Source organism: Thermochaetoides thermophila (assembly GCF_000221225.1).
Source record: "Thermochaetoides thermophila DSM 1495 unplaced genomic scaffold scf7180000011814, whole genome shotgun sequence".
In the NCBI taxonomy this organism is placed as follows: Eukaryota; Fungi; Ascomycota; class Sordariomycetes; order Sordariales; family Chaetomiaceae; genus Thermochaetoides; species Thermochaetoides thermophila.
In genome coordinates this window covers 1,106,551-1,133,179 of record NW_006383030.1, presented here as the reverse complement: position 1 = coordinate 1,133,179, position 26,629 = coordinate 1,106,551, and the positions used below count along the sequence as shown (strand labels likewise).

Below are 26,629 nucleotides of genomic sequence, written 5' to 3'. Positions count from 1 at the left end.
CTCGTCATACCCCAGCAAAGCGTTTTCAAGACGACTCATCCACGGAAGCTTCCAACATGGCTGCCGACACAGCATCATCGCTTTTCCCCAACAGACCCATTCGTCCGTTACCCAAGCGGCGTCTGCGCGAGCGCCTATCGCCAGAAGTTGCCGAGTCGATTCAATACCCCCCCGACCCGCGTACCATGGCACCGCTCTTCCCATACCCATACCCTCTCCCGTCGTCGGACGATCACCAAGATTCTGGCTCGTCGCAGGCTCGAGAGGGCAGCCCATGTCCCGAGCAGCGGCAGAGTCAAGCCAATGGCCAAGCCAATCGTCAAACCAACGGCGAGAAAAATAGCCAGGCGAACGGCGCGTCAGACAATGGGACCTCGGAGCAGCGCTCCACGGCATCCAAGCAAGACATGACCACCCCTACAGGCCCGGGGTTGACAACTACCCTCCCGACGCGCCTCAAGTCGGATCAAGGTCGTTCTTACTCTGAGTTTCCTCTTCCATCGACAACGTCTTCGGCTGACGGCGATGCTCCCTCTGAGAATACCAACTACAAGAAGAGGAAGATTCCCACGGCTGGTGATTCCATACCCACTGCCAGTCACACAGTGTCGGACGTTTCAGCAAGCAATGGCCTGATTAATTTGACTTCCCAGGCCGCAGAAGGTCAGAACGAGGCGTCTAACACAACGTCGGCTTCTTACTATGGGTGTGGCAACCTGGCGACGGGCATGTCAAATGTTTCGGGCTCTGGGAGAGGCAGATATGCCCGACCCAGGAACTACAAGAACCAGCTGCGGCCAATGTTCGACTCGACTAGCAATTGGAGTGGTAGGGGCGGCAAGTCGCGCGTCGGTCAGTGGACGTCAGGGCAAGGTGAGTACAATAGCTAACTCTTTTGGTACGTTCCTTTCATTGAAGACTGTTTTTTGCTGACACTTACGGACAGGCGAGAGCACCGGGATCATCTCGAATGCCATTGCTAATGCCGAAAAGCTGCCTCCGGAAGAGAACGATGTCAGTCTTCTCCATCAGCAGGCATCTTCCAAGAAGAACCCGGCGTCTACCCAGTTCACCTTCACCTGCGACTCTCCAGTCCCGGGTGGCTTTTCCTGGCCTGGTTCTGACCGCAAGTCGGAGACTCAGACAAGCCAGCCGTCAGCGTCGAGCCAGAATCAAAGCCAGAACCAAACTCAGACCAGCAACAAAGAGAGCTGGACACAGACCAGTTCGACTTCACAGCAGCATAATGGACAGACCGCTCCGGCGCCGTCGAAAGCTCAGGCCCAGACCCAAGCTCAGAACCAGACTCAGACGGGTGACGTAGCGAGCAAGGAAGCCCAGCCTCAGAAGGGTAGTGGGCAACCGAATCAGCATGCGGCACCGCAGAAGAGCTCAAGGAGGAGCTTGGCGAAGGAGTACCTGGCAGCGGCTAAGGCCCGCCGCCGGGAGACGCAGCTCTACAACAAGCGCCATCCGCCCAAGCCGGAGGAGATCTGGATCTGTCACTTCTGCGAGTATGAGGCGATCTTTGGGCACCCGCCTGAGGCCCTGGTACGGCAGTACGAGATCAAAGATAGGAAGGAGCGTCAGCTGGCGCAGCAGCGGCGTGCCCAGTGGGAGAGAATGAAGAAGGGGAAGCATAAGGGCAAGAAGAGCAGCAAGATGTCCAACAAGAACAATCACGCTGCTCAGGATCTCCATCACTCCGCTGACGCGCGCGACACGCCGTCGAAGCACTACGACGACGGTGGCCAGGATGAAGAGTACTACGAGGATGAGTACTATGACGAGGAGGACTATGAGTACGTCCTCGAAGAGGAGGTCAATCCGAGGCCAGCCGGTCGACATGGTGATGCTCCGGGTCACTCGAGAGAGAGCTCTTATGGGCATGACGGCGGCGGTACGTAGTGCTCGTAACCTGACACCTGGGGGATAGGTGTGTGAAACGACTCGGCCCTGCTTTGAGATTATTGAACACGCCTAGCCAGTACACCAGCATCGACATGCGGTATCCCTTTTTGGTGCAGTTCAGATGGATGAGCAGGATCGGAAAGGAGAGGAGACCATACACCGACTTTGGTCTAGAGGAAGTATGCACATACTACATAGATGGTGTTTCGGAGTCAGCTGCTGGCGGTCACGAACGATTGACGATGCATTGTCTGCCGGATAAACAAAGGCATTCGCGACACATCGATTTCAATCCCGTCTCTCGCAAGACCGCAGCGTTATTATCTGGCTTCACTGAAACCCCTCCCCTTCCACCCCCCCCCCCGTTTTTTTTTTTTTTTTTCCCCCTAACAAGCTTACCTACTTGATTGCCTTACCTAGCTTGTCAGCGTCTTGTTTACCTAGCTAGCTAGCACCTCATATCGTCCGCCGGTATTCAGCGTTATTCATCGCGCCCTTTCTTCGTGTTGCCTACCTTGACTTTCACCTGAAGTTTCCCCCTTCTCATCCCTTACTTGCAATTACACCTCCTCAACTTTAACGGGTGAGTAAGCGACGGAAAGAAAGACAATGGAGGAGAAGGACGAGGATTAAAAAGGTGGCGGTGGAGGAAGAGGAGGAGGAGGAGGAGGAGGAGGAGGAGGAGGAGGGATTCGGTATGGCAACTTTATGGGCTTAGAGTTTTTGGTGTCTTCTCCGGGCCTGATAGAGGAAAGGGGAGACACAGACCCGTTGGACGGAGTATGTAGCAGCGAACGGAATTATGATCATGACCTTAAATGAACGTATCCCGACTAATGCTGTTCCGTGATCTCGTATGGATGTTCTGGAGCTGTGTTACATTGGACAGAGCGACAGACAGATAGACAGATAGCAGACAGACAGCAGACAGACAGACAGACAGACAGACTCGAGTCCCCGTTACACTGCATCAGCAGTGCACCAGACTGACCAGGTTTGTTCACCGAACCTGCAGTTTACACTAATCCTGTCTTGCGCTGGACGTGCAGTCCGGACAGCTGTCCCGTTCAGATGGTTGCGATGTTGATGATGAGCTGCTGAGCACATGGCACTTCGGATGGACGGCTTGGCCGCTAGCGTGCCGGTCACTACGGGCTGACAGGTGGCAGCAGCGGCCTGCAGGTTAGTGGATCATCCACTCAGGCGGGCAAGGGGGGGTGTGGAGTTTGCTGAGCTAGCTGCACTGCAGGAACAGGGATCGGTTGGTAATATACCGTAAAGATGGGAATAATACGGTGCATTACCTATATGATGTAAGTTATACTATGAGAATCAGCACCAGGTGATTGTATCTTACCGTAGGTTACCAAGACCCCGGTACGCATGATGGCGGTGCAGGCAAAGTGGACCCAGACCCCAAATCAGCCCAGCTGGATGGAGGACCCGCTGCCGGCCCGCTGCAAATGCCGCTGCTGGCAGCTGGCCAAGGACCATTGGACATTGGAAGGGGCTTCTGAAACCTCCACCGGCACAGAGGATCTAATGAATGAGACGTGGACGTGGTCATCACGGACGGAACGTGGACTGGACTGAACTGGGCATGCATGATATTTCGTTTATTTTCGTTCCATTCCATTGCACTTCTTTTTTTTTTTTTGTTTGAATGTTGTCTTGTCGAGGAGAAGCTGATTCAATGCGATGGTAGATTGGAAGATCTGGACCAGGGCAGAAACCCTTTATTCATCTGTTTGTCGATCCGTCTGGGTTTAATTTTTTTTTTTAGTATCCTTATCCGCATTTTCTTGTTTCATCATTTCTGTCCGTCTTCCACATTCGAGCAACCTCAGTGCCGTGGTCCAAACCTTGATCGATCGATCGGAGCCTCTTTGTCCTACAACGCCAACGCATCCATCCGTCCTTTTGACATCCTTTATCACATAGCCCTGATCGCTTCGTCCGGATTACACGGCTCAACAACGACACCTGCGTCCTACCTTGAATATTACGTCGGTTATACCTACATGATTGATTCTAGGAAGTAGTCGTTGACTGCCCGCGCTGCCCAGCCCCGTGTAGGCGGGCACGTAAGACACACCTTCGTCATTTGCACGTGCAGATAACTTCGATCTGCGCCGACCGAGCCGAGCATGTTTGGTTCTCGCAGACATCATCACCATCAACGAGCATCGAATCCGGTATGTACCCGTTATCGCGCATCTTCTTGGAGGACTCGTTTTCAAGCCAGCACAAATCAAATTTTACCCTGTGACCCCTTTTGTGAGATGTTGGTCCTCGGTCCGGGCAAGACTCCTCCGGCGACCGAGACATCCACACTGATACACTAACTCGCCGAATTTTGTCCCGAGATCTGTCTACCTTGGCTGTGCCCCTTATTCAGCTCCCGCACTATGTCCCCTGTAAAACGCGATACTAACCTTACAAGCCTCTCACCCTCCCCTCAACAACAACAATAACAACAACAACAATAACATCAACAACCCCCAACACGATCCCCCAACCCGCCGATGCTGCCGCCCAAGCCGCTGCGGCAGCCGTCTTCCGCCGCCATGACTCCAACACCTCCCTCTCGGCCGCAGCCGCGGCAGCCGCCCTGCGCGCGCGCCCCATGACCCCCACCAATGTCGCCGAGGTCCAGACGAAACGAACCCTGCGCCGGAGCGCATCCATCGCTTCTTCCCGGTCGGGAGACGGCGGTAGCATAACAGGAGGAGGGGGTACGGGTCTAAGGAGGAGAGGGAGTAACGCCTCGATGACAGAGCGCACCTTTCGTACGCCGAGTCCCAGGCCTGTGAACATGGGGAGTGGAAGGTCGTCGCCGAGGATTCCGGGAGGGTTGTTTGGAGGGGTGGCGGAGGAAGCACCGCCGCCTGTGCCGTCGCTGCCGAAGGGGTTCGTTGGGGAGGGCGACGAGAGAGTGCCGCAGCAGCAACAGCAACAGCAGAGGCCGCAGCACAGGAAGACGGTGAGTTTGGGGGTGAATGCTACGCCGTTGAGGCTAGCTTCGCAAACGCTGGCCTCTGGGGAGGGGCCGGCGTGGTTTGGTGCTGCGAAGGTGGGCGATATGAGGAATATGAGGAGGATTGATCCGGCGATGGCGAGTCCGCCGTCGAGTCCGCCAAGGATCGGAGAAGATCAGAATGCACGGCCGAGCAGCCAGTCGTCGTCGATTAACTTTTCGTATCCGACGAGGACGAAGTTGAGTTCGCCGCCTTTGACGAACAGCTGTACCTCGAATGCCGGGGCCGCGAATGCATTCGGCCTGAGCCAAGCGCCTATGAGTGTGGTCAACCCGATCCAAGCTCCGATGCGGACGAGCTTGTCGCAGACATTCGATAACAGGCCTGCTAGCAACGGTTCGCAGGTGTCACAAACTGCCCAGGCCACCACGGTGTCCGCTTCGAGTCAGTCAATCCCAACTCTTGATGACCAGGTCCTCGTCTACGACCCTAACTCGAGGAGGATGGTCCCTCAATCAGAACTACGAGCTCTACAACAGGAGCTGGAGCAAATTGGTGCCGCTCAACAACCAATCACAAAACGGAAGAAGAAGGCTCGGAAGGAGGGTTCGGTTCTTGCTGCGGGGACATTGCGTCGGTCAAGAATTGATGCTGCTCACAGCCCGAAGGGTTCCACGGAGTCGGTTGTTTCGCAACAATCGCAGCTCTCGCAGCCTGCCGAAATACCTGCGCAAGATCCGGGGGTAGTTGCTTCTGTCCAAGTTCCCACGGCGACATCAGTGATCATCACCCAGGTCGATCAACACACTCAGCCGATTGTAGAAACCTCCCCAGCGCCGCCCCCAGTAGTGGTCCCTGTACAACCGACCGTGCCCCTCGAAATGCCCCGGCCGATGGTCCGCCGACTGCCCTCTGTCGTACGCGAGGTTCCTGAGCCCGGGGAGTCGGAAGATGATAATAACAACAAGACTGAGACCAAAACGACTTCGTCTGAAGCTATCGCCGATGCGTTTGACTCAGTCCCCCGCCGAACGAGGGTGCCGGTCCAAGGAAGCCCTGTGACACACCTTCGGAGATCGCCATCACGGACGTCGACGGCTAGTGTCACACATCCCGCGAGGGTGTCGCAGATATCGGTTGTTGCGACGGTGGCGGATATCGAGCCGATGCCCGTGCCCGACTCTGAGATTGCACAGGTTGCGAAGGAGGAGGAGTGTAGGGAGAACAGCAGGACATCGCAGGTTGCTCGGGAAAGGACCCACTCCAACAGTCCCGTGCGGCACGCTCACTTCAGCACCGCCGTGCAAGAGCATAATCCGACGATAAGGCATTCACCCCCGCCGAGGTCGACTTCACCGAGGAAGTCGGCGCTCAAGAATAGCACCAGCTCGCCGCGCGGTATGTCTCCAGCCGGTGGCGCTGACGGATCTGAGGCGTCGGGTAGCGTTACCCACGACATTGCTGCTGCCCCTGCAACGAGAAAGAAATCTGTCCGTGTCAGCTTCGACGACGAGACGACCATGCCCGGCAAAGACGAGGAGCACCATGAGTCCAAGAGCAGGAGCGACTCGTCATCGGCACCTTCGAGTCGGCACAGCTGGCTCGGTCATTTCGCGAGACGCTCAAACAAGGACTTGTCGGCGCTTGACGCAGATGAGGGTGTCATGGGCCCGCGGCCGGCGCTGCCTAGTTTCGGGAGTGTGAGGGACAAGAAGCCGAGGGACACATCTACGGTTGAGGAGGAACGGCCGCTAGTTGTCAAGCCGAAGATACAGAGCAAGCCTTCTCATCAGGGACGTAGCTCCGGGCCGAGTGTTGTGCTTGGGATGAGTGGTGATCATGTCATCGGTGGGGTTATTGCTGCACAAGAGCAGCCACAGCAACTGCCGCAGCCGTCAAGGAACGAGGCGAATACTTCCAAAGTGAGGGAGCCCCTCCCGCCGATTGTGACTAGCAGAGAGGGTGACGGGTTCCTGAGCGATACCTCGTCGCTGTTGGATTCGGAGTATGAGCCGACGCCGATTTCGCCGAAAAAGGAATTTGCCGTTGTGAAGGAGGGCGGACTGCTTGGTGCGGCTAATGGTTCGGCGGTGCCCGCTGATAGTCTGTCTGCAGTAGAGGTGGTCCGGGACCAGCAACAGTCCTCGTCGGAGGGTGAGGCTCGTTTGACGACGAATCCTCTTGTTTTTGCGAAAGAGACTGAAGCAAGAAGCCCCCAGTTGAAGGATTTACCTGGCGGTTTTCCGGATAGTGAATCGGAGCCGGCCTCGTCGGTTGCGGGGAGCATGTGGCCTGTAGAAGAGAGTGTTGCGGAGGAGAAGCTAAAGAACAACACTCCCCAGGAGACGATGACTCAAGCAGATGATGAGTCGTCGAGTGATGCAGAGAGTATCTACGCCGATGCATACGAGACTCTGGCAAATGTTGATGGCGCCGGGTTCCAGTCGATCGATGCTGTTGTGGAGAGGCCGATGGGGACGAAGGAGCCTGCTGGCTTACAAGACGGTACCTCTACTCAGTGTGCTTCTTCGCAGGCGACCGCTCAGATTCAGAAGCCTGCTGGGACATCCGCGGAAACGCCCTCTCAGAAACCGGTTGAGCAAGCCCTCAAGCTGCAAACGGATGTGTCGTCGGCTACCACGGCGGTTGGGACGCCATCCTCGTTGACAAGTCCCCAAGAGGAGTGGGAGAGGCTGAAGGCGTTTTGGAAGAGTCTGACGCCGGAGCAGAGGGCGCAGTTTGCGAGGGAGCTGGAGGAGGATAGACCGGATGGAAACGACGATACCAACGGGGCCAACGGGAAGAAAGCCGAGCCATCCACTACACCCACTACCCATAAGAAAGCAACGCAAAAGTCGGTTGTCTGGGATGATTTGGAGCGCAGGGCACGCGCGGTCGAGCTGGCGCAGCAGATGATGGCGCAGCAGGCCAAGGAGAAGGAGATTGCTTCTTCGCAACCTGTGGAGGAGCCTGCTGCGTCAGCTTCTACGTCCACATCTACGATAAAGCGTACCCTGCGCGACGCTCAACCGGCGCCGGCTCAAGCTTCGGGGACTAAGTTGCGATCGAGCCTCAGGACAAATGGCTCTAGCAAGGTGGAAGCTACCGCTCCGGCTGCTGTGGCCCCCGAACCAGCAACCAACCATCGACGCTCAGCAACCCAGCCCGAGCCCAGTTTCGACGTCTCGACCCAATCTATCGTCCCCCTCCAGCGCCGCGGCTCGACCGGCAGCGATAGCAGCTTCAAGCGCTCGCGCCCCAACAAGTCGTATGGCCTTGGGTTCCGTCACTCGCTGCGTGAAAACTCCCCTGCTCTCGCTGAGCAAGCTCAGGCTCAAGCCGACCGTCCATTCAAGCGGCTTTCGCTCCGGGGTGCCCCTCCTGCTGGAAGCCCGGGTGCTTCGCCCATGCAGAAGGTTGAGGAGCAGCTCGCCCCAGGACAGATGCGCAAAACTCTCCGCGATAACTCCAGGCCCCCTCCAGCGAGGTCAGCATCCTTCTCAGCGGGGGAGAAAAAGAAGCCCCGAGGCAAGAGCCCCCTCGGTCTACGCCTACCAAGTCTGCCTGGTCTCTCGTACGGCGGGAAGAAGAGCCAGTCCAGCAGCGTAAAGGCGTCTGGGCCAAAGAAGTTCGCGAGCCGGTTCGCCGATTCGAGTGACGATGAGGACGACGGTGTACAGTCTGGGTTTAGAAGTCGGTTTGAGGATTCAAGTGATGACGAGCCTCTTCCTAACGCAGTGCCCGTCTTGTCGGGTGCGGCAAGGGCAGCGGGCATTGCTGCCATGGCAGGGGCTGACGCCCCGAATAGGAGTCAAACTGGTTCTGTGGCGAGCACGGCGCTGCCAGAAGAGCTGGAAGAGTCGGATTCGTCTGTTAAAGAGGAGCGCCAGCCCCCGCCGGCTGCTGTGTCCTCCCCCTCCTCAGTGAAGAAACTTGATCGTTCCCTTCGGCGAAGCCGTTCCGGCCGGGGACAGCTGCCTGCCCCTGATCGACCATCTACCCCCTCCGCTGCCACTGCTACCACCATCCCTAGTGCGGAGAGTGTGGATACGACCCCGACCAAACGGTCCCCAGGTACCACGAAGAAGCGTCGCAACAGCCTCATCTCTGTGCTGCGCCCTTTGCATCTCCAGCGCAAGAAACATGACTCTTCTGTCGACGGAGCGGGGAAAATTGTCCGGCCGGAGGTGATCGAGAGTCCTGCGAGGAGGGATACACGGTTGGAGAGGGATGTGAGGGAGTTGAGGAGGATTAGGCGTGGGAGCAGCGAGAGTCAGATTAGGGAGGAGGAGGAAGGGGAGGGGGAGCAGGAGGAGGTGAGTACGGAGGTTGAGGAGGCTGTGTCGGGAAAGAAAGGGAAGTTGCAGAAGCGGATTAAGAGGGGTGAGTCGGTTAGGGAGAGGGGGAGGGGGAGCGGGAAGGGGAAAGAGAAGGAGGTTCAGGGAGCTGTCAGCGGGGAGAATGCTGGCCCTGCTGGTGCCGAGAATGCTGCCCCAACTCTCAGCGTCCAGGACGAACCCCAACAACCCCTAGACCAGCCCCAGCCCCAACCTCAACCCGAACCACAACCCGAACCACAGCCCGAACCACAACAACAACCACCCCCTGAACCCCCCTCCCCATCCATCTTTCGCCCCCTCTTCAAACGCACCGGTACCTCCTCTTCCATCCCCTCCGGCCCAGCAGCATCCTCCGCCAACCTCGGCACCCGCACCCTCGCCACCAACCCCCCCCCTACCAGACCCTCTCACACAGGAGGCTCCCTCCGCCTGCCACGCTTTTCCCACAGCACAAGTAGTCAACACCCCCCACAGCAAGTCCAACAAAGGAGGGTGTCATCGTTGGTATTACCCAGTTTCTCGGGACATAACAATAACACAGGGAGCGCGGTCCCATCAGCAGCAGCTAGCGACGCCGGCTCATTCATGGGACCCATCCCCGATGTTGGAAGATCAAACACTGATGTCGCTACCGGGGGTGTCTCAGGGGCGGGTAGCATAGCAGGTACGGTGTCTTCTTCTGGTGGTGGGGAGAGAAAGAAGCGTTTTGGGAAGTTGAGGCGGATGTTTAGACTCGAGGGTTAGAAGCTCTATATTGTTTGCTGTTGAGAAGGAGGAGGGGGTGGGAGTGAATGATTTGATTGGGGTCATTGGGTTGGATAGGACAGAGGACCTGAAAGTTCTAGGTTTTTTTTTTTTTTTTTTTTTTTACTGGTGATGTGTTTATGCTTGGGAGGTGAATTTTGGGTACGTAGTCGATGACTTCCTTTGAACACAAAGGCAAGGTGAGGTTGATATTGATACTGACAGGAATTCTCACTCATTCTGAAGTATGACAGGATAGATATGCGCCGGGTGGGAGGAGTTTGGTTTTTTTTTTTTGTAGACAGGATTCTCCAGGACAGGTCTGGATAGGATGGTACAGGATACACAATTAAATCAATTGGGTATGGTACTTAGTAATAGTACATAATGAATGAAGGTATTAATGACTTATCACCATCATCCTCATCGTCACTTAATGAGCCGGAGTGAGGCAAAACTAAGATAATGTTGTCAAAACTTCGCTGGTCTAGACACCTCGTCCGCCAACAGGTATCAAACACGCATTAAACGCCATGCCCCTCCCCCCCCCCCCCAAAAAAAAACTAAACATAAAGAGTAGGGATAATAATAACGAAAACGAAAGCCCAACCTGCTGCCAAACGCCAATCGCTATGCCGTGAAACGTAACGTAGCGCCATAGGTAATGATCAGAAACCAAACAAGATCGCCAACTCAAATCAATTTGATAGTCACTCAGCTCCTCCAGGCTCGTCTTCCCACTCCCCCCCTCTTCCTCACTCTCGACAGCCTTCCCCTTCCCCTTGAACCGTTCCTGCGTCCTCCCCGCCAACAGCCCAGGACACGACCAGCGTCTCCTCAACATCCGCCCAAACCTTGACTCGCGGTCCAGCCGCCCCTGTATGTGCTCCAACACCACAGGGTCAAACCCTTCGCTCTCCTCAACCGACTCTCCCACCTCGGGAATTACCTCCGGAATGTACGCCGTCCCAACGTGCGTGTACTCTTCCACCTCGCCATGCGCCATTCTTCCGGCCCGCAGCTGCGCCCAGGGGTCGGTGCGCGTGCCCAGACCGGTCGGGGTGGAGGGGAAGTGGGCCTGGGAGCCTATGGCGTGAGTAGCCTGGTCCGCGAGGGTGTCTTCTAGCGCCGTGTGCGGCATATCGCCCTTTTCATGGGAACGAATCCAGGCTCGGAAGCGCTTTTCGGATCCTCTAGGACTCGAGTCGCGCGAGGCACGGCGACGGGGCTGGATTTCGGGTTCCCCGTGGATGCGGCTGCCGGGGCGGATGGGGACCTCGGTGGTATCGAAACGCAAGAGTTCGAGCAGGGACTCGCTTTCGGAGTAGTGGCTTGTGGGAGAGGGGCTGAAACCCTTTTCTTCACGAAGATAACTGGGCAAAAAAGCCTGGGACTCGGGCAGCGGCGTGCCTTCGATCTGGGCTAAGATTTCATCCAAAACAGGGCTCTCCATGCCGCTGGGTCTCCGGGGCGGGGCACGGGGACGCTGATGGGCTTGTGACGAGCTTCCGCCAGCATGAGCGCTCTCCCGAATCTTGTCAAGATCCTTCAGCACTCCTTCCAACACCTCAAACTGTTTATCCTCCTCATCCTTCCCTTTGAATTTCCGAATGAGTCGCGAGATCGACAGCTTGCGCGTCTATGAGCGTGCCTTGTCGCGCGACAGGATAACAGTGAGTTCGCTCTTGGTCCGGCCAAACGGTATGTTCTCTGTAGTGCTAGGGGGCGTAGGCTTGAAGGGCATGTCACGCAGCACTGGCGACACCTTCTTGCCTCCTTCCCTCTCGGCATCGGGAAGGTCTTTGGTCTGCTGGATAGCCGGCTCCGTCATGGGGTGAATATCGAACTGGGCCTTGGCCAGGGCTGGGTCGAGACAGACACTGCTCGTAGCTCTAGCCGGGAGCAGCGCCAGCACGCCGCCCGATGGTTTCGGACGGGCTTGGCGTTCCGTAGAAAGAGTTCGTGACATAAGCGGAGCTCTGGCTCTACTCGAGAATGCTTCACTCACAAACCCTGCAACTGGAGGAGGAGCAGGCTTAGGTTGCTGAACCCGTTCGCGCTCCTCCCTAGTGTGGGGGACTTTCGTGCCAAGGGCATAATCCTTCACCGATGAGCTCATTGAGGGCTGAGGAGCAGGTTGAGGCTTTGGCTTCGAAGGCCCTGCGACGGAGCTAAGGGGTTTCGAAGGATCTGGAAAAGTGTCACTTGATTGTGAAGTTCTCCTTGGTATTGTTGTCGCCTTCGTTTCTGGCTTTGGAGGAGGAGGAGGAGGAGGAGGAGGAGGAGGTGGTGGTGGTGGTGGTGATGATGATGATGATGATGATGATGATGATGATGATGATGGTTGTGCTACTGTCGTCCTCGGCAGCGGCACGCCTTCAACTGTTAATGATGGCTCTCCCTGGACCACGACAGGCGGCTTCCCCGACGGTTTCAGCGGCGCCAATGGCGTCTTTGGTTGGGTCAGTTGCATGGCTGGAGACACCGATCCTTGGCCGAGCAGCTGTGAGGCTGTCAAGGGCTGTTTCTTTTTCATCAAGTTCTGGGACTGCGGTTGAGGCACGGGCATTCGAGACTCAGAGTCAGAGCCAGTCGAAGACTGTGAACCGGCCCTGCGGACAAGGACGGGCTTTCTCTTAGAAGCCGCGGTAGCAACGACGATCTTCTTGTGACCACCCTTGACCTTTAGAGGCCGTGGCTTCTTAGGAGGGGCAGCTAGGGGCAAGGGCGGGACTAGTTCTGTCGCTGCAGTCGTGGTAGGAGCTGGCTTTGGCGCCTCTTCGGGGATGGGTTGAGCAGGCTGTTTTCCCTTCCTAGGAGGTAGGGGAGGCGGTGGCATCTCAGTTTTAGCCTTTTCATCTTTACCCTTCTCAGCCTTGGCAGCCTCCGTCTCAGACCGTTCACCATCATCACTGACAGGAGGTGACGCGAACCTTGCGGATGGTTTCCTCCCTGATGCCGAAGGTGCCCTAGCCTTCTTTAAAATCGAAGGAGGTGCTGTTGGCTTTGTAGGTGAACGTGACGTGGGCTTCTCCTCAGCTTTGGAAGGCTCGGGCTTGGAGACAACGGCTTCGGCAGGTTCAGTTGTGACCGGCTCAGCTCCGGGAGGTTCGCCAATCTCCGTTCTTGGGCCTTCGACTGGGGACTGAGGGGCCTGTGGTGCAGCCTGCGGGCTTGGAGCCTTTGCTTGGTAGTCAGTATGGTATCGTGAACCCCTCATACATCGAGAGCATACCTGTTTCCGCGGCCGAAGAGGAGGCTGGAGAGGGACAATAGTCGGACCTGTCGAGAACTCTCGGAACAGTCTCGCAAGTGCTGGCCCGCTCAGATTGCGCCTGTCGCTGCCCCATACGTGCCACCAGAAGTTTTCCAAACGAAAGGCGCTTGGATCGACTAGTCTCCGGAACGTCGTCGTATAGACTGGGCTCGGAATTAGTGACATGTTAGCAACGTGAGCACGGCAATCTTACCATTCCAGTACTGTCTGATCTTCTCGGGAGGGACGACGGGGTAGCTGGCAATCTCGGCATAGACTTCTTGAGTGTTCTCAAAAAAGCCGACGGGCAGGGCCGGCCCAATGGGGAATACAGGATTCATTATGGCTGATGCTCGCCGTCCGAGCTGGAATGGCTGCGTGTGGAGAGTGGCGAGCGCTCTGGAGAAGGTGAAGGACCATAGCTCACACACGACGTGCTCTTGAGCCTTACGGCCTTAGCACTAGGTCATAGGCAGGCCAGGCAACCGTTTAAAGTGGGGATCCCTGGATCTTCTCTCGGTGTAAGACTCAAAGGATGGTGCTTAGGACAAGCTCTGGATATCAGAGGACCGTTAGAATGGCCTGCATGGAGGATCCGGGGACGTGGACAATGGGCTTGCCGAGAGATGACACCTTGAAACGTGGGGGGAGAGGGGAATGAATGGGGAATATCCACCTTCACTGGTCTGCGAGGAGAGCTAGGAGGGCAAGGCGAGTGAGACGAACTGAGCTGGGGCAAGGTGTGCAAAGCGGGACGCGTCTCAGATTCTGGAAGGATGACCACGTCACCGCCTTAGCCTTCCCTGGTCTGGGGCTGGGCCTGGCTTTTGGGCTCGAGGCTGAGGATGGATCCAGTCCAGCCTGTCAATGAGGACGCCTGTTCCAAGTCTGAATATTTCAATTTGACAGACAAGGCGCGAGTGGACGAAAGAAAGACAGTCAATAATCTGGGGACAAGGCGCCACTACCTTGGGCAGAGCTGGCTTCCTTTGTCTGGGAGTCCAATAAGCATTATGAAGGGATACCACGTAATGTTGGCAGGCACGTACCAATTAGAAGTAGAGGATAGGGCGTCAGGATGGTTTGAGACGCTATCTTCTTCATCCCTTGACACTATGTCGAGACGGACTGGGAGCTGGACGCGTTCCTGTGCGTGTCACCCAGACTCTAGGACAAGACGCTCGACTGGAGGAGGGCGACCAACGACGGTCAAAGCTTAACTGAGTGTCAAGCCACGTCAGGGCCGGGAAGCTGCAAATGCGAACCCTAACGTGCACAAATGCGATGCTGTACGCATATGCATGAGAGCGCACACAGATGAGCACAAAGTCAGCCTTGTCCTTGTCCGGACTGCAGCTTGTCTTTCTCTTTGGGCCGCCACGGTCAGTGGTCACCGACTATGGACTGACCGAGAGAAACTCTTTTTTAAGATTGAGCTCGACTCGAAAGAAGAAGGAGTAGAACGCGGAATCAAGCTAGGCAGTCAGGCAAACAGCACAACGTGAAGCACTTGTGCCTTGCACCCAATTGCCAAGCTGTCCCTGGCGTTGTTGGTACGACAGAAGTTGCAAGTCGCAGGGATTCATCAAGGGTTAAAGTTATCACAGCTCATGGCGAATGACCATCATGACCCAACTTGGAAGTGAGCCCAACGTTCCTTCTGGCTGGGTCCAGTCTCCGGGGCTCCTTCTATACAAGTAGGGCATAGGGTTCCAGGGTTAGGCCCTGTACCCCATTTTTTGAGCGTAATCGAAACCGTTTGACAGGGGGCTTTTGCACGACTTTTGGCGGTGTTAATACTCCGTTTAAGTCCGCCCACACTTTGACTTCAAACCTCTCTTGAGTCCTCAGCGTTTGTTAGCCATCACCATTGTATCTGCAAAACAGACATCAAACCATCAACATGACTCTTCTGGACCCGTCCAAGCAGCCGATGGTCAGCATATTTCCAGTTTACAACGGGTAATGCAATTGGCTGCCCTAACTTGCCCGCAGCATAACGTATGTACAGTATCGCCGACGGCATAGTTATCACGAGACCACCGGCTTTCCCAGACTTCAACCCCAAATGGAGACACGTGGGATGAATGCCACTCAGGGCCCCTCACCTGCTTGGCCGCACACATTCAAAAAAAATACCTTGCGACTCATCGGCTACTCGCGCAATAAGCAACTGCAGCCCTCCAAGGCTGAGGGCTCGGCACTCGATATCCTCTGCCACGAGCGCAAACACTTATTAAGTGATAACGCTCTCTTCTGCTTCTCATGAGGACATCCAACCTCGTTCAGAGCTGGAGAAGGGAATACAACCCCCACGTCGGCTTGATCGGGATGGTGGCTGGGACGGGCTTGGTGAGCGGTTAGGGCAGGTCATCACGGCCGTGACGCAAGCCACGGTTTCGGGTCCGTGACCGTCTGCGACCTATGATGCTGCGGATGGGAGCTGGGGAAAGGTAAAAACTTCAGGTCGGACATGTTCAAGGTTGGGACAGCGGTGAACAGCAACGCAAAATGCCCCTTGCCGTCGGGACCCAGCTTCGGCCAACGCCACCTCTCATCAACCCTATCCAGTCCTGCTGTTCAACTTGCTTTTTCGCTATCTAAACACCATTGACAACATCAAAACGGTACGGCTAAAATTTATTGAAGCACCGAAGCAGTGCACCGACGGTGACAAGCCCGACCCGACCCGACGATCTCGGTGCCTCAACACCGAGCGACTCTGGCCACACTTTTCATAGTCCCGCCCCACTAAAACCCCGGAAAATCACCACGAGGAAGGAGAGCTCTCGTGCAGGGGTTCCCCATGAGATGGCCCAAAATGGCTAGGCGAGAGCCAATCGCACGGCGCACTTCACCCGACAGCTCTCTCTGGAATTCGACGGACGGATCAGCGGCCAACCCAAGCACAAGCAAGCGAGCCCGTGCCGACCGCTTGGCCAGGGAGACTCACGGCTCACTGTTGTCCGTTGTGGGGAGGCTTGGGCCGCTGGTCCGCTGCCATGTTCCCGTGAGGGGACAAACTTTGAAGCAAAGGCTGAGTTTCAGGCTTATACCGCGTAGTTTGTTGAGACGTAGTGTCAGCTCCAGGCCCGGGCCATTATGCGTCTGGTCTTGTGACCTGATTCCCGCAGAGCACTGCTGCCCGATGTCGCCGCAGGATCTAGGGACGACACGGCCCGAGAAGAACGATGCTTGTGGGTTGTAACTGCAAGCTGCGGGCCGCTGCATGCCATTCTATTTCGGAGATTTTTTTTTTTCAGCCTACGCTGTTATGGCTTTGGGGATGGAGTCGAGTATCCTGTAGGCTCTCACAAATGAATTGTCTTACTGTTTATTGCACGTACGAACTCCGGAGTGGCCATCTCCGGGTTTGATGGCAGTTGGGCAGCAGATCTCTCCACGGTGCATAATCAGAGCCCCTGGCCAATTGGTTGAAAAGAGGTCAGCTGCTACATCTACATACATATCGAACTGACAAATACGTCGAGCTAGGTATTTCTTGTCTCCTTCCACTAATCCTAGCATCCTCCTCATACGACGTCATTCTAGTCTTTTTTTTTTTCCCTTTCGCTGTTTCGCCGTCGGTGATATTTCAACCGCCAGCTTGGCCCTCCAAAGTTTTAGCTGTGTAACATGATCGGCGAGCCTGTAGATCCGATCTACATCTTGCATCAGTTGCGTTTGCCATGCATGGACGCTTATAAGTGTACTTATATTTTTGACAGTATTTCCCAGTTTTTACAAGCCCCTTGTAGCCGAGAAAGAGGGGCACTGCTTTCCGTTTGTTCTCTTTGGTGTGGATATGGTACTTTTAAGATGCGGGGTGGCTATGAGACATGCATACATTCTCCTCCCCTTGGCGCTGTTCAATTTAAGCGTGACAGCAGGTCACATGCTGAGACCGTGGAGAGAAGCATGTTTTGCATTCATACTGGTTATGCAGCAGGGGGATTGTCAGTATTGGTAAGGAAACGGGAACCTGGCTGGCTGAGGCACCATCGGCCATCCTTGGAAGTGAATTTGGGGAGTTGGGAGCAGTTGAAATGAAGCTGTGAATTGGTGCTTAATGGGTTCATGATGCTGTAACTCAAATCGCATTTTGCTTACCATTGAGCATGAAGGCAACCATTGTTTATGCCTCTGCTCCATCATCACAGCCTCATTGTCCTCTTCTAGCTGTCAAAGCTCTTCCTCCTCCCTGCCCTGAGCCGCAGCCTGGCTGAGCCAAACCCCTAGTCATACTCCTCATGCTCGAGCCTGATGCCTCGGATGCCCTAACTTAGATACAAGTGTATCCTCCATCAACCCGGAGATCGGCTCCTGTCACGTAGGTTGATGCGTCTGACAGGAGGAAGGTTACCGGACCAGTTAGCTCGTGTGGCTGACCCATTCTCCCGAGGGGAATGCCTGAAGTCCATTTCTCTTTGAGGTGGGGGTTGGTGTCGAGGATTTTCTTTGTTCTATTCCAGGGCCATGAGTTAGTCTTGATGCGTCTATCGACATCCAAGTGCGGATGTAATTATCTCTCTAGTGGAGATGATCACGAGCGGCTTTCTCTGAGTGGAGGTAGGGAAGTCCAGGATAGTCAATGTGAGAGAGGGATAACATGAGAGGGGTAAACCTTACAGATCAGTCAACATGTACCCTGGTGAGATACAGTTGACACGTATGCCATGGGGAGCCCATTCAACGGCCAGCGAGGCACAGAGCTGTCGGACAGCAGCCTTGGATGCATTGTACGGTCTGTCATGGAGGGTGTTAACCTCTCATAGAAAATCATTCGTTATCCAGAGACAAGGGGGACTTACGCTTGAGCCTGCGGCACATTCACAATCGAACCGCTCATGCTCCCGATGAAAACCATGCTCCCTTTCGCCTTGCGCTGCATCTGTGTTTCCCTCAGTTAGTTATTAGCACTTCCCCAGCTCCAGTTCCAACATTCAACACATCAGGGAGGAAATCAGGGAAAAAATAAAAATAAAAATAAAAATAAAAATAAAAATAAAAATAAAGACATACCAAGTGCCTCGCCACCTCCACAGCAAATAACCACGTCCCATCCACATTCACCTCCCACAACCGTCGCATCCTCTCCACGGGGTAGCTCACCGCATCCCAGTTCTCGACAAACCCAGCCGACGTGACCAGCCCATCAATATGCCCGCCATGAGAAGCTAGGATCTCTGCAATACAGGCGGTCACGGCTGTGGGGGAGGACACGTCGGCTTGGTGGGCGGTGATGTGCGGAGTTTTGAGGGAGCCGTAGGGGGGGTGCTGCTGGAAATGAGTTTGAAGGAGGTGGGCTTGGCGGGCAGCTTCTTCGCCTTTTCCATCAAGGGGTCAGTGAGGCGCTATGGGGGTTGGGAGAAAAGGGGGGGAGGGAGAAAGGTACCGTTGATGTCGACTATGGCTAGGTCGGCTCCGCTGGCTACGATGGCTTCTGTTGTATGGGAAGGGGGGTTAGGTTAGTCGACTGGTAGGCAAACACTGACAACCCTCGTTCATTATCAAGGGCCTGAAGGGGTTAAGCACCCTGAGAAAATATTGATCTATGGGGATTATCGATCGAGGACTGAGTTGCAAAGATGATACTGAAAAACTGGGAATAATTAAGGAGGAGGAAGGGTGGGGGTACTCACGTCCCATAACCAATCCTAGACCCCTTGCTCCACCCGTCACGACGATGACCTTGCCTTGAAGGGAGAAGGCTGGGAGGGTGGGAGGGGGACGGTGGACTTGAGAAGGAATCTGTTGAGTTGACAAAGTCTGCTGGGCTTGGGCTTGCTCTGTTTTCTCGGGCTTTTGGGATGGTTCAGCCCGCTCAGCCTGTTCAGTCGGTCTAACCCTCTCAGGGTACTCTCTCTCAACCTGTTGAGACTGCTGCTGGCCTGGCTGAGCTTGTGGCTTGACTTTGGGGGATTGCTCAGTCTGCTTCCCAATCTCATACAGAGTCAGCCTTTCATTCTCGGAGAGCTAGCCTCCAATTTATGAGAACAAAGCCACCATGGAGACATGCCCCAACACTGGGAGCTTTCGCCGGTGCTGCCAGTTCGTTACCGGCTCCTGACCTGTCCCCGTCCGGAGACGAGGATGATACCTCGAGACTAGCTAGATCCTCCGGTGTGGAGACACACGGCACGGATAACGGATGCGGAGAACCCCCAAGATCCGGAGCCGGTCTGCCGAAGGAGATGGATCGGGAAGTGGAGGCCCAGCCGAATGGCCGGTGTGGGGATCTTTGAGACAGCCCAACCTCTAGCCCAACCAATCTGCCAAGTATCCAGGTAGGAGTACCCGAGCCCTAAGGACAAGAAAAAGGGACAATAATGGAGAGAAATGCTTACCGAGGAGGAGGAGGAGGAGGAGGAGGAGGAGGAGGAGGAGGAGGACATCTTCTTTTCCTTCTCAAGCTTCGGGCTCGAGTGTTTGTCTTCCATATTGCTAAGTCGAACTGGAACTGTGTGCGGAGAAGCAAAGGAGTTAGAGAGAGAGAGAGAGAAGCTACGGCTGTGGTGTTTTCCGCTGTTGTGGAAAATTTCCCTTGAATGTTTGAGAAGGTTGCTAAGTAAAAGGTAAGGCAATAATGATGTTTCTCTGTCCAGTAGTACAGAAAACCATGGAGGACAAAACCCAAATGTGGAGAAGGTAATGAATGAGGGGCAGTCCGAACAGCTTGATTGGAGTTGGGTATCTCGAAGAACCGTTAACGAGCCCCGCTGGTAGCAGATCACGAGGACAAATCCTGGACGATACGTTGAGAGTATAGGCGGCTATTATCATCAGGATCTCAAGATAACTAGCTTCTTTGGTCTAGTTTATGCGCTTGCCATATGGCGCAGGGGATCCCTCAATTCTTTTGAGAGAATAGGAGAGGAAGCTTCACACCCATGTAACCTGGGAGCTGCTTGATTCAACACACTGCCTATCCGATGGAACATTTTATGACAGGAAAAATATATATATATATCAGCTGGACATTCATCTCAAGACACCATACACATTGCCATCTATCACAATTCAAGTAATAACACAGTACACAGCCCAAGAAAATATTAGACTCTATAACCGCGTAACCAAAACGTTGTATGCTCACATGAATGATGGGCCGAAATACTCTACATTCTGAAAACGCCAAACTTAGTCTGGCCCGGCTCAACCGCGTTGCGGCCGCCCATGGCAGCGTTGAGGGCCAGGCCGAGGTACCTGCGTGTGTGCGCCGGAGGGATGACGCCGTCGTCCTAGAGGATGTCAGCAACGAAGAAACCTCAGAAAAGAAATGTAAGAGCGCCGTAGGAAAAAAAAAAAAAACTCACCCATAACCTAGCCGAAGAATAAACTGCCTCACTCTCCTTCTCAATCCTCTCCCTCAACCCGCCATTCTCCCCTTTCCCTGACCCAACCGTCTCCATGACACTCGCGAGCTGCTCGCTCCCCATCACAGCAATCCTAGCATTCGGCCACATCCACAAGAACCTCGGGCTATACGCCCGCCCACACATCCCATAGTTGCCTGCCCCGTAACTGCCTCCGACAACGACCGTAAATTTCGGCACATCCGCACACGCCACCGCCGTCACCAGCTTCGCTCCATTCTTGGCAATCCCCTCCCTCTCGGCATCCCGTCCGACCATGAACCCCGAAATATTCTGCAAAAAGACCAGCGGAATTCCGCGCTGCGCGCACAGCTCAATGAAGTGTGCGCCCTTCAACGCAGAGCTGCTGAACAAGATACCGTTGTTGGCCAGGATGCCGACGCGGTGGCCGTAGATGTGTGCAAAGCCCGTGACGAGCGTCGTGCCATAGTCACGTTTGAATTCCGCGAAGCGTGAGCCGTCGACAATGCGGGCTATGACTTCGTGGATGGGGAGGGGGATGCGAAGGTTGACTGGGGCGAGGCCGTTGAGTTCGGCGGGGGAATACAAAGGTTCATCAAAGGTTTGGGATGGGATGGTGGAGGATGTGGAGGGGTAATTCAAGTTGCGGACGCAGCGGCGGGCGAGGGTGATGGCGTGGGCGTCGTCGACGGCCAGGTAGTCTGTTACTCCAGACACGGAGGAGTGCATCCTTCCGCCGCCGAGTTCTTCATGACTGACCACTTCGCCGGTGGCGGCTTTGACGAGGGGTGGCCCCGCAAGGAAGATGTGGCCCTGATCCTGGACGATGATGGACTCGTCGCTCATGGCGGGGACGTAGGCACCGCCTGCCGTGCAGGGGCCCATCACCACCGAGATCTGCGGGATGCCTTGGGATGACATGCGGGCCTGGTTGTAGAAAATCCTTCCGAAATGCTCTCTGTCGGGGAACACATCGGCCTGATGCGGCAAGTTCGCACCGCCCGAATCAACCAGATAAATACACGGCAGCTTGTTCTCCTGTGCAATCGCCTGCGCCCGCAAATGCTTCTTCACCGTAATCGGGTAGTACGTGCCGCCCTTCACGGTACTATCGTTCGCGACGATCATGCACGTCACGCCCTCGACCACGCCGACTCCAGTAATGATACCTCCCGCAGGGACCTCCGCCTCAGGGTATAGCTCGTGCCCAGCAAGAGGCGACAGCTCCAGGAAGGTCGTCCCGGGGTCGATGAGGGCGGTAATCCGGTCGCGGGGGAGCATCTTCTTGCGGGCTAGGTGCTTCTCGCGCGCCTTTGGCGGGCCTCCCTGCTGGATTTTGCGTGTGAGCTCGTCCAGCCTGGCCATGGTCTCAGCCATCAGCCGCTCATTCTCCTTGTACTCGGGCGAACTGGTGTCCAAGTTGGACTTGATGATGGAGATGGCGTCGGCGTGGTGCGGGGCTGTGTAGGTGGCGACGGTGCGCTTGGTGGTCGGGGCCAGCCCGAGGATGCCATTTTTGTTTGATACTTGGTGTTTTGTGTGGTTGAGGGAGGCGTGTTGGGGGAGGTTGTGGTAGGTGCGGGTGCGGGGTGCGATCAGCGACGCCGACGAGGTTGGTGATGATCTGGGCCGGGCAGTTTGGCGGCCCAGGGCCCGGGAGAGGCGCAGCATCTCGCGCGATTGTGTCGAGAGCGACATGAGGGTCGATTGCTGGACAGAAGAAACAAGTGAAAGGGCGAAAAAAAAAAACCAAGGAACAAAAAAAAATCCGGTCGGTGAATGTCCCCTCGATCTCAGGGTCCTGGACCTAAGCTTGCAGCTCACGCGGAGGGGTCACTCACACATTCACACAGATCTGGGGTAGCTCCCCGCCGCAAGCAGCTCTCAAGGTTCCCGGGGCGACGGATCAGCGCGCCAATGACGTCCGAACGCCCGCTGTGATTGGGGACGGTCAGCCTATAACAGGGTCTGTTTAGGGGATGCCAAGGGCCCCGGCCCGCGGTAAACCGCTATAAGCCGAAACCGTTCAGCCGGACCCTGGCCGTTTGGCCACATGCCACTCCCCTTCTGATGCCACCTGCCCGCCTTGCCAGGGACCAGACGATCCAGGCACTGGCTGGCGGGAAGAGAGCTCGGCTTAGAACGGGAAGGGGCACCCGGGCAACGTCTTCCTTCCCTTCGAGGCCGCGACTCTCTTTCCTCATTTTCAATCCTCATTTTCTCCCATTGACGACCTGGAAGGGGCGATTCAGTTGCATTCAGGACGCTCTTTCTATCCTTAACCTCTCTTTTACCCCGCTAAGCTGTCAATTGGGAGACCGGGTGATCCCCGCGTTTTATCACTTATACAACGACTTCAAAACTCACACCACTACCTCCTCCTCCAACATCACCAACCTCACAGCCATGTCCTCCCTCACCCGCACCCTCTCCCGTACCCTCTCCCGCACCGTGGTGCGCGCCCCTCTCTCGCGCCCTCTTCCCTCACTCCAACCCATACTCCCATCCCTCTCCCAACGCCGCAACGCCTCCTCCAAACACCCTAAAGGCTTCACTCCCCCTTCCCAATCCGACCTCGCCGAGCTGCGCGAACGCGTCCAAGATTTCGTGCGTCGCGAAATCCCCGAGGAAGTTGCCGCGGCCACCGATAAGTCCAACAACTTCCCCGCGGACATGTGGCAGAAGCTCGGCGACGCGGGGCTGCTGGGTATCACGGCCGACGAGGACGTTGGCGGTTTGGGGATGGGGTACCAGGCGCACTGTGTCGTTATGGAAGAGCTGTCGCGCGCCAGTGGGTCCATTGCGCTGAGCTATGCGGCGCACTCGCAACTGTGTGTAAATCAGCTGCAGTTGAATGGGACGGCGGAGCAGAAGGCGAGGTTTTTGCCGGATTTGATTGCGGGGCGGAAGGTGGGCGCGTTGGCGATGTCGGAGAGTGGGAGCGGAAGTGATGTGGTTAGTATGAGGACGCGGGCAGTTGAGACGGAGGGAGGGTTCTTGTTGACGGGAAGTAAGATGTGGATTACGAATGGGCCTGATGCCGACCTCATAATTGTCTATGCAAAGACGAAGCCGGATGCGGGCAGCAAAGGGATCACGGCGTTCATTGTGGACACTCGGGCCGAAGGCTCGAAAGGCTTCGCGGTGCTTCGTAAGCTAGACAAGATGGGCATGCGCGGGAGCAACACGGGCGAACTCGTCTTCGACAACGTCTTTGTCCCCCATTCGCACGTCTTGGGCCCCGTCAACGGCGGCGTGCGCGTGCTGATGGAAGGTCTGGACCTCGAGCGTCTCGTGCTCAGCGCCGGCCCGCTGGGTCTGATGCAAGCCGCGCTGGACGTCGCCCTGCCGTATGCCCACTCCCGCAAGCAGTTTGGCACACCCATCGGGCAGTTTCAGTTCATCCAGGGCAAATTGGCCGATATGTACACCAAGTTGCAGGCGTCGCGGTCGTATACCTATGCGACGGCGCGCGCGGTCGATGAGGATGGTGTTATCCGGACACATGACTGCGCCGGCGCTATTCTGTATGCCGCGGAGCGCGCGACCGAGTGCGCTCTGGATTGCATCCAAATTCTGGGTGGCATGGGCTACACGGAAGATATGCCTGCTTCGAGGATTTTGAGGGATGCTAAGCTGTATGAGATTGGTGCTGGCACGTCGGAGGTCAGGAGGATGGTCATTGGTCGCGCATTTAACCGCGAGTATGCCCATCTGTCGCAATGAATGGGCATTGAGTGAAAGGGGGGGATGAGAGGGCTTTTTTTTGTAGCATTTACTATGTGTAGAGAGGTCAGGCATCGCATTTGTGGGCATTTTAAGGGCTTCTGGTTATCCAGATGGCGATTATTATGTCATCGAGTTGAGCGAGCATGTATAGGTACATATCAGAGCAGTGAAAACTCAACATGGGGCTATATCTGGCAAGCTAGATCACTTCTAACCCGGCTCATGGCCATCATTTAGTGTGTCCAACTCTCTCGATGTGAAATCATGATACAAATGATTGCGTCATCCCAGTTTTTTTTTTTATTTATTTACAATTGTCGTTCTTCATAAGTCGTTCTAACAACATTCAGAGCTTTGGCGAAGCACTAGATACACAAAAAGTAACCCAGTTTAGCCCCTTCCCACATAAATTATTCAGAGGGCTTTTTATTTTCGAATCCACTCACTCCCAGTTCTTGGCGAAGAAGTCCAGCACGACGCGGTAGCCACGGGCATACTCCTCACGCACGCGGGGGTCGGACAGGTCGGCGCGGGCGGCCATCCAGCCGTGAATCTGATCCTTGAAGGTCTCGACGTGCTTGGCGGCCACCTTGAGGTTGTCCTCGAACTCCTTAACCTTATCATCTGGCTCCTCCTTGGAGGCGAGGAGGACCAGGGGAACCTTGATGGTCTTCGCCTCGGACGGGTCGACCATGGCCGGGTGGCACTGAGCGCCAACCTTGAAGGGATTGGCGTCACCCGAGGTGACGAGGGAAACTACCTTGCCGCCCCAGCAGAACTATGGTTGCGTTAATACCGAAGTATGGGAACAAGGGATGGGAAGGACCTACGCCCAGGACACCCCAGGACTTGATGTTGGGGTACTTGGCCTCGAGGGCCTTGACGAACTCGGGCAGCTTAGCAGCGACGCCCTGAGGGGGGTTCTTCTGGAAGAAGGCAGTCAAGTCGCGCTGCTTCTCGGGAGTGTTCGGCGGGTACCTGTCAAATTAGCCCTTCTGTAAGCTTTGGATGGAGGAGGCTGGCTTGAACTTTACCACTCAATTGGGCATGGCTCGCCCTTGAACCAGTCGGGAATGAAGACGCGGTACTTTTGGGCGTGGCTGGTGGCCAGGATATCGGCGCCCTGGACGGTCTGGTCGAAGTAGCCAAAGATGTCGTAGATCAAAACGATACCCTTGGTGGCATCCTCGGGGCCAGTGACGTCTGGTCCTGTCAGCTCTGCTTAACAAGCATTGTCATCCGGAGAAGCACGTACAAGTCTTCAGGCCGTCGACCTCGTCGTAGGCGCCCTTGGGCGAGTAGCCCTGCCAGACGACGGGCGGGATGTTGCAGCAGGCCTCATTATGGCCGCAGGTAGCCGGCATAGTCGACATCTTGGCGGTTTGTGATTGTGATCCTAGGGTCCTAGACGACACAGAGCTCGAGTGCACAAGGCGGTGGACGCTGCTGAGACAAGTGCTGGAAGCGAAGGGATGGCTGGGCGCAGGCGCAAAAACAGCGCGGTGGATGCTCGATGGGATGGAGACACGGCGGGCGTACTGAGATCCCGCGGCATACGCAGCTGGGCCTTGAGGTGCGGGGTAGGCCGCAACCGATCTGCCTGCCGCGGCGCGCAGCTGGTTGACCACCATTCTGAATCTTTTGTTCTTGTTTTCTAAGCTGAGGGACTAGGGACACACAATGCTACGGTTTACCTACTAAGCGGCTACAATGAGCCAAAGCGATTGGCAGCTATCGAGGCATCAATCAGGAAATTCATTTATCTCCAGCGGCAGCTTCCTCATCACGAAGCGCGCGGCGCCAACAACCTGATGCCCTTTTCCACCTTCTTCGATCATGCCCCTGTCAATGCGGGGTAGCTCCTGCCCGGCAGGCTCTGATGTCACCGACTACCTCGCCCTGGCCGAGCCTTGTTGGGCCCCTGCCTGTTGCCGGTCGACGTTGCCGCCCCTTACCAGTACTCGGCGGCTGCTGACCAATCGCAGACGCGATGGGGCCAAGATCCATTTTTTTTTTTGCTGGGGCGGATCCACATCTTCATCGCAAGGTCCCCAACCTTACGACCGTGAAATCTCGGGACGCTTCCTCAAGTCTGGTGAGTGGGAAGCTGGAGAGCTTCGCTACACCCCCAAACAACTTTTCACACCGGTGCCCGGCAGCCAGCAGCTTTGCGACGTGCCGCCGCCGCCAGCTTGCCGCGTTGTCTACGCTAATCTACTTCTCCATTACGCGGGATTGCTCGCTTCGCATTTATGATTCATTATAGAGTACAGGTTACTGCTTTGTGTTGGCCGCAATACCGCATCATTCATCCATCATCGTATTCGTCCGCCC

The 26,629-nt window shown here is 55.8% G+C and overlaps 7 protein-coding genes across 7 annotated transcripts; 3 read left to right on the top strand and 4 right to left on the bottom strand.

The window, feature by feature from the left end:
* Positions 1–56: 56 nt before the first annotated feature.
* CTHT_0013360 (uncharacterized protein) lies at positions 57–1,908 on the top strand (the record flags this gene model as incomplete). Its single annotated transcript, XM_006691789.1, has 2 exons — positions 57–873; positions 947–1,908. The coding sequence occupies 2 exons, from the start codon at positions 57–59 to the stop codon at positions 1,906–1,908; spliced, it is 1,779 nt and encodes a 592-aa protein (XP_006691852.1).
* A 2,150-nt stretch (positions 1,909–4,058) lies between these two features.
* CTHT_0013350 (uncharacterized protein) lies at positions 4,059–9,973 on the top strand (the record flags this gene model as incomplete). The annotated part of the gene is made up of 2 exons (XM_006691788.1): positions 4,059–4,106; positions 4,355–9,973. 2 exons carry the CDS (start codon positions 4,059–4,061, stop codon positions 9,971–9,973), a joined length of 5,667 nt encoding a protein of 1,888 aa, XP_006691851.1.
* A 429-nt stretch (positions 9,974–10,402) lies between these two features.
* CTHT_0013340 (uncharacterized protein) lies at positions 10,403–13,570 on the bottom strand (the record flags this gene model as incomplete). Its single annotated transcript, XM_006691787.1, has 5 exons — positions 10,403–10,430; positions 10,573–11,564; positions 11,646–13,154; positions 13,209–13,393; positions 13,444–13,570. The coding sequence occupies 5 exons, from the start codon at positions 13,568–13,570 to the stop codon at positions 10,403–10,405; spliced, it is 2,841 nt and encodes a 946-aa protein (XP_006691850.1).
* Positions 13,571–17,511: 3,941 nt separating this feature from the next.
* Positions 17,512–19,669, bottom strand: CTHT_0013330 (D-arabinitol dehydrogenase-like protein; the record flags this gene model as incomplete). Its single annotated transcript, XM_006691786.1, has 7 exons — positions 17,512–17,692; positions 17,859–17,975; positions 18,041–18,120; positions 18,252–18,556; positions 18,625–18,672; positions 18,872–19,205; positions 19,577–19,669. The coding sequence occupies 7 exons, from the start codon at positions 19,667–19,669 to the stop codon at positions 17,512–17,514; spliced, it is 1,158 nt and encodes a 385-aa protein (XP_006691849.1).
* A 678-nt stretch (positions 19,670–20,347) lies between these two features.
* CTHT_0013320 (CoA carboxylase beta-like protein) lies at positions 20,348–22,264 on the bottom strand (the record flags this gene model as incomplete). Its single annotated transcript, XM_006691785.1, has 2 exons — positions 20,348–20,470; positions 20,546–22,264. The coding sequence occupies 2 exons, from the start codon at positions 22,262–22,264 to the stop codon at positions 20,348–20,350; spliced, it is 1,842 nt and encodes a 613-aa protein (XP_006691848.1).
* A 708-nt stretch (positions 22,265–22,972) lies between these two features.
* CTHT_0013310 (isovaleryl-CoA dehydrogenase-like protein) lies at positions 22,973–24,292 on the top strand (the record flags this gene model as incomplete). Its single annotated transcript, XM_006691784.1, has 1 exon — positions 22,973–24,292. The coding sequence occupies one exon, from the start codon at positions 22,973–22,975 to the stop codon at positions 24,290–24,292; it is 1,320 nt and encodes a 439-aa protein (XP_006691847.1).
* Positions 24,293–24,641: 349 nt separating this feature from the next.
* Positions 24,642–25,926, bottom strand: CTHT_0013300 (uncharacterized protein; the record flags this gene model as incomplete). The annotated part of the gene is made up of 5 exons (XM_006691783.1): positions 24,642–24,660; positions 24,742–25,073; positions 25,126–25,273; positions 25,330–25,498; positions 25,551–25,926. 5 exons carry the CDS (start codon positions 25,924–25,926, stop codon positions 24,642–24,644), a joined length of 1,044 nt encoding a protein of 347 aa, XP_006691846.1.
* Between the last annotated feature and the right edge of the window lie 703 nt (positions 25,927–26,629).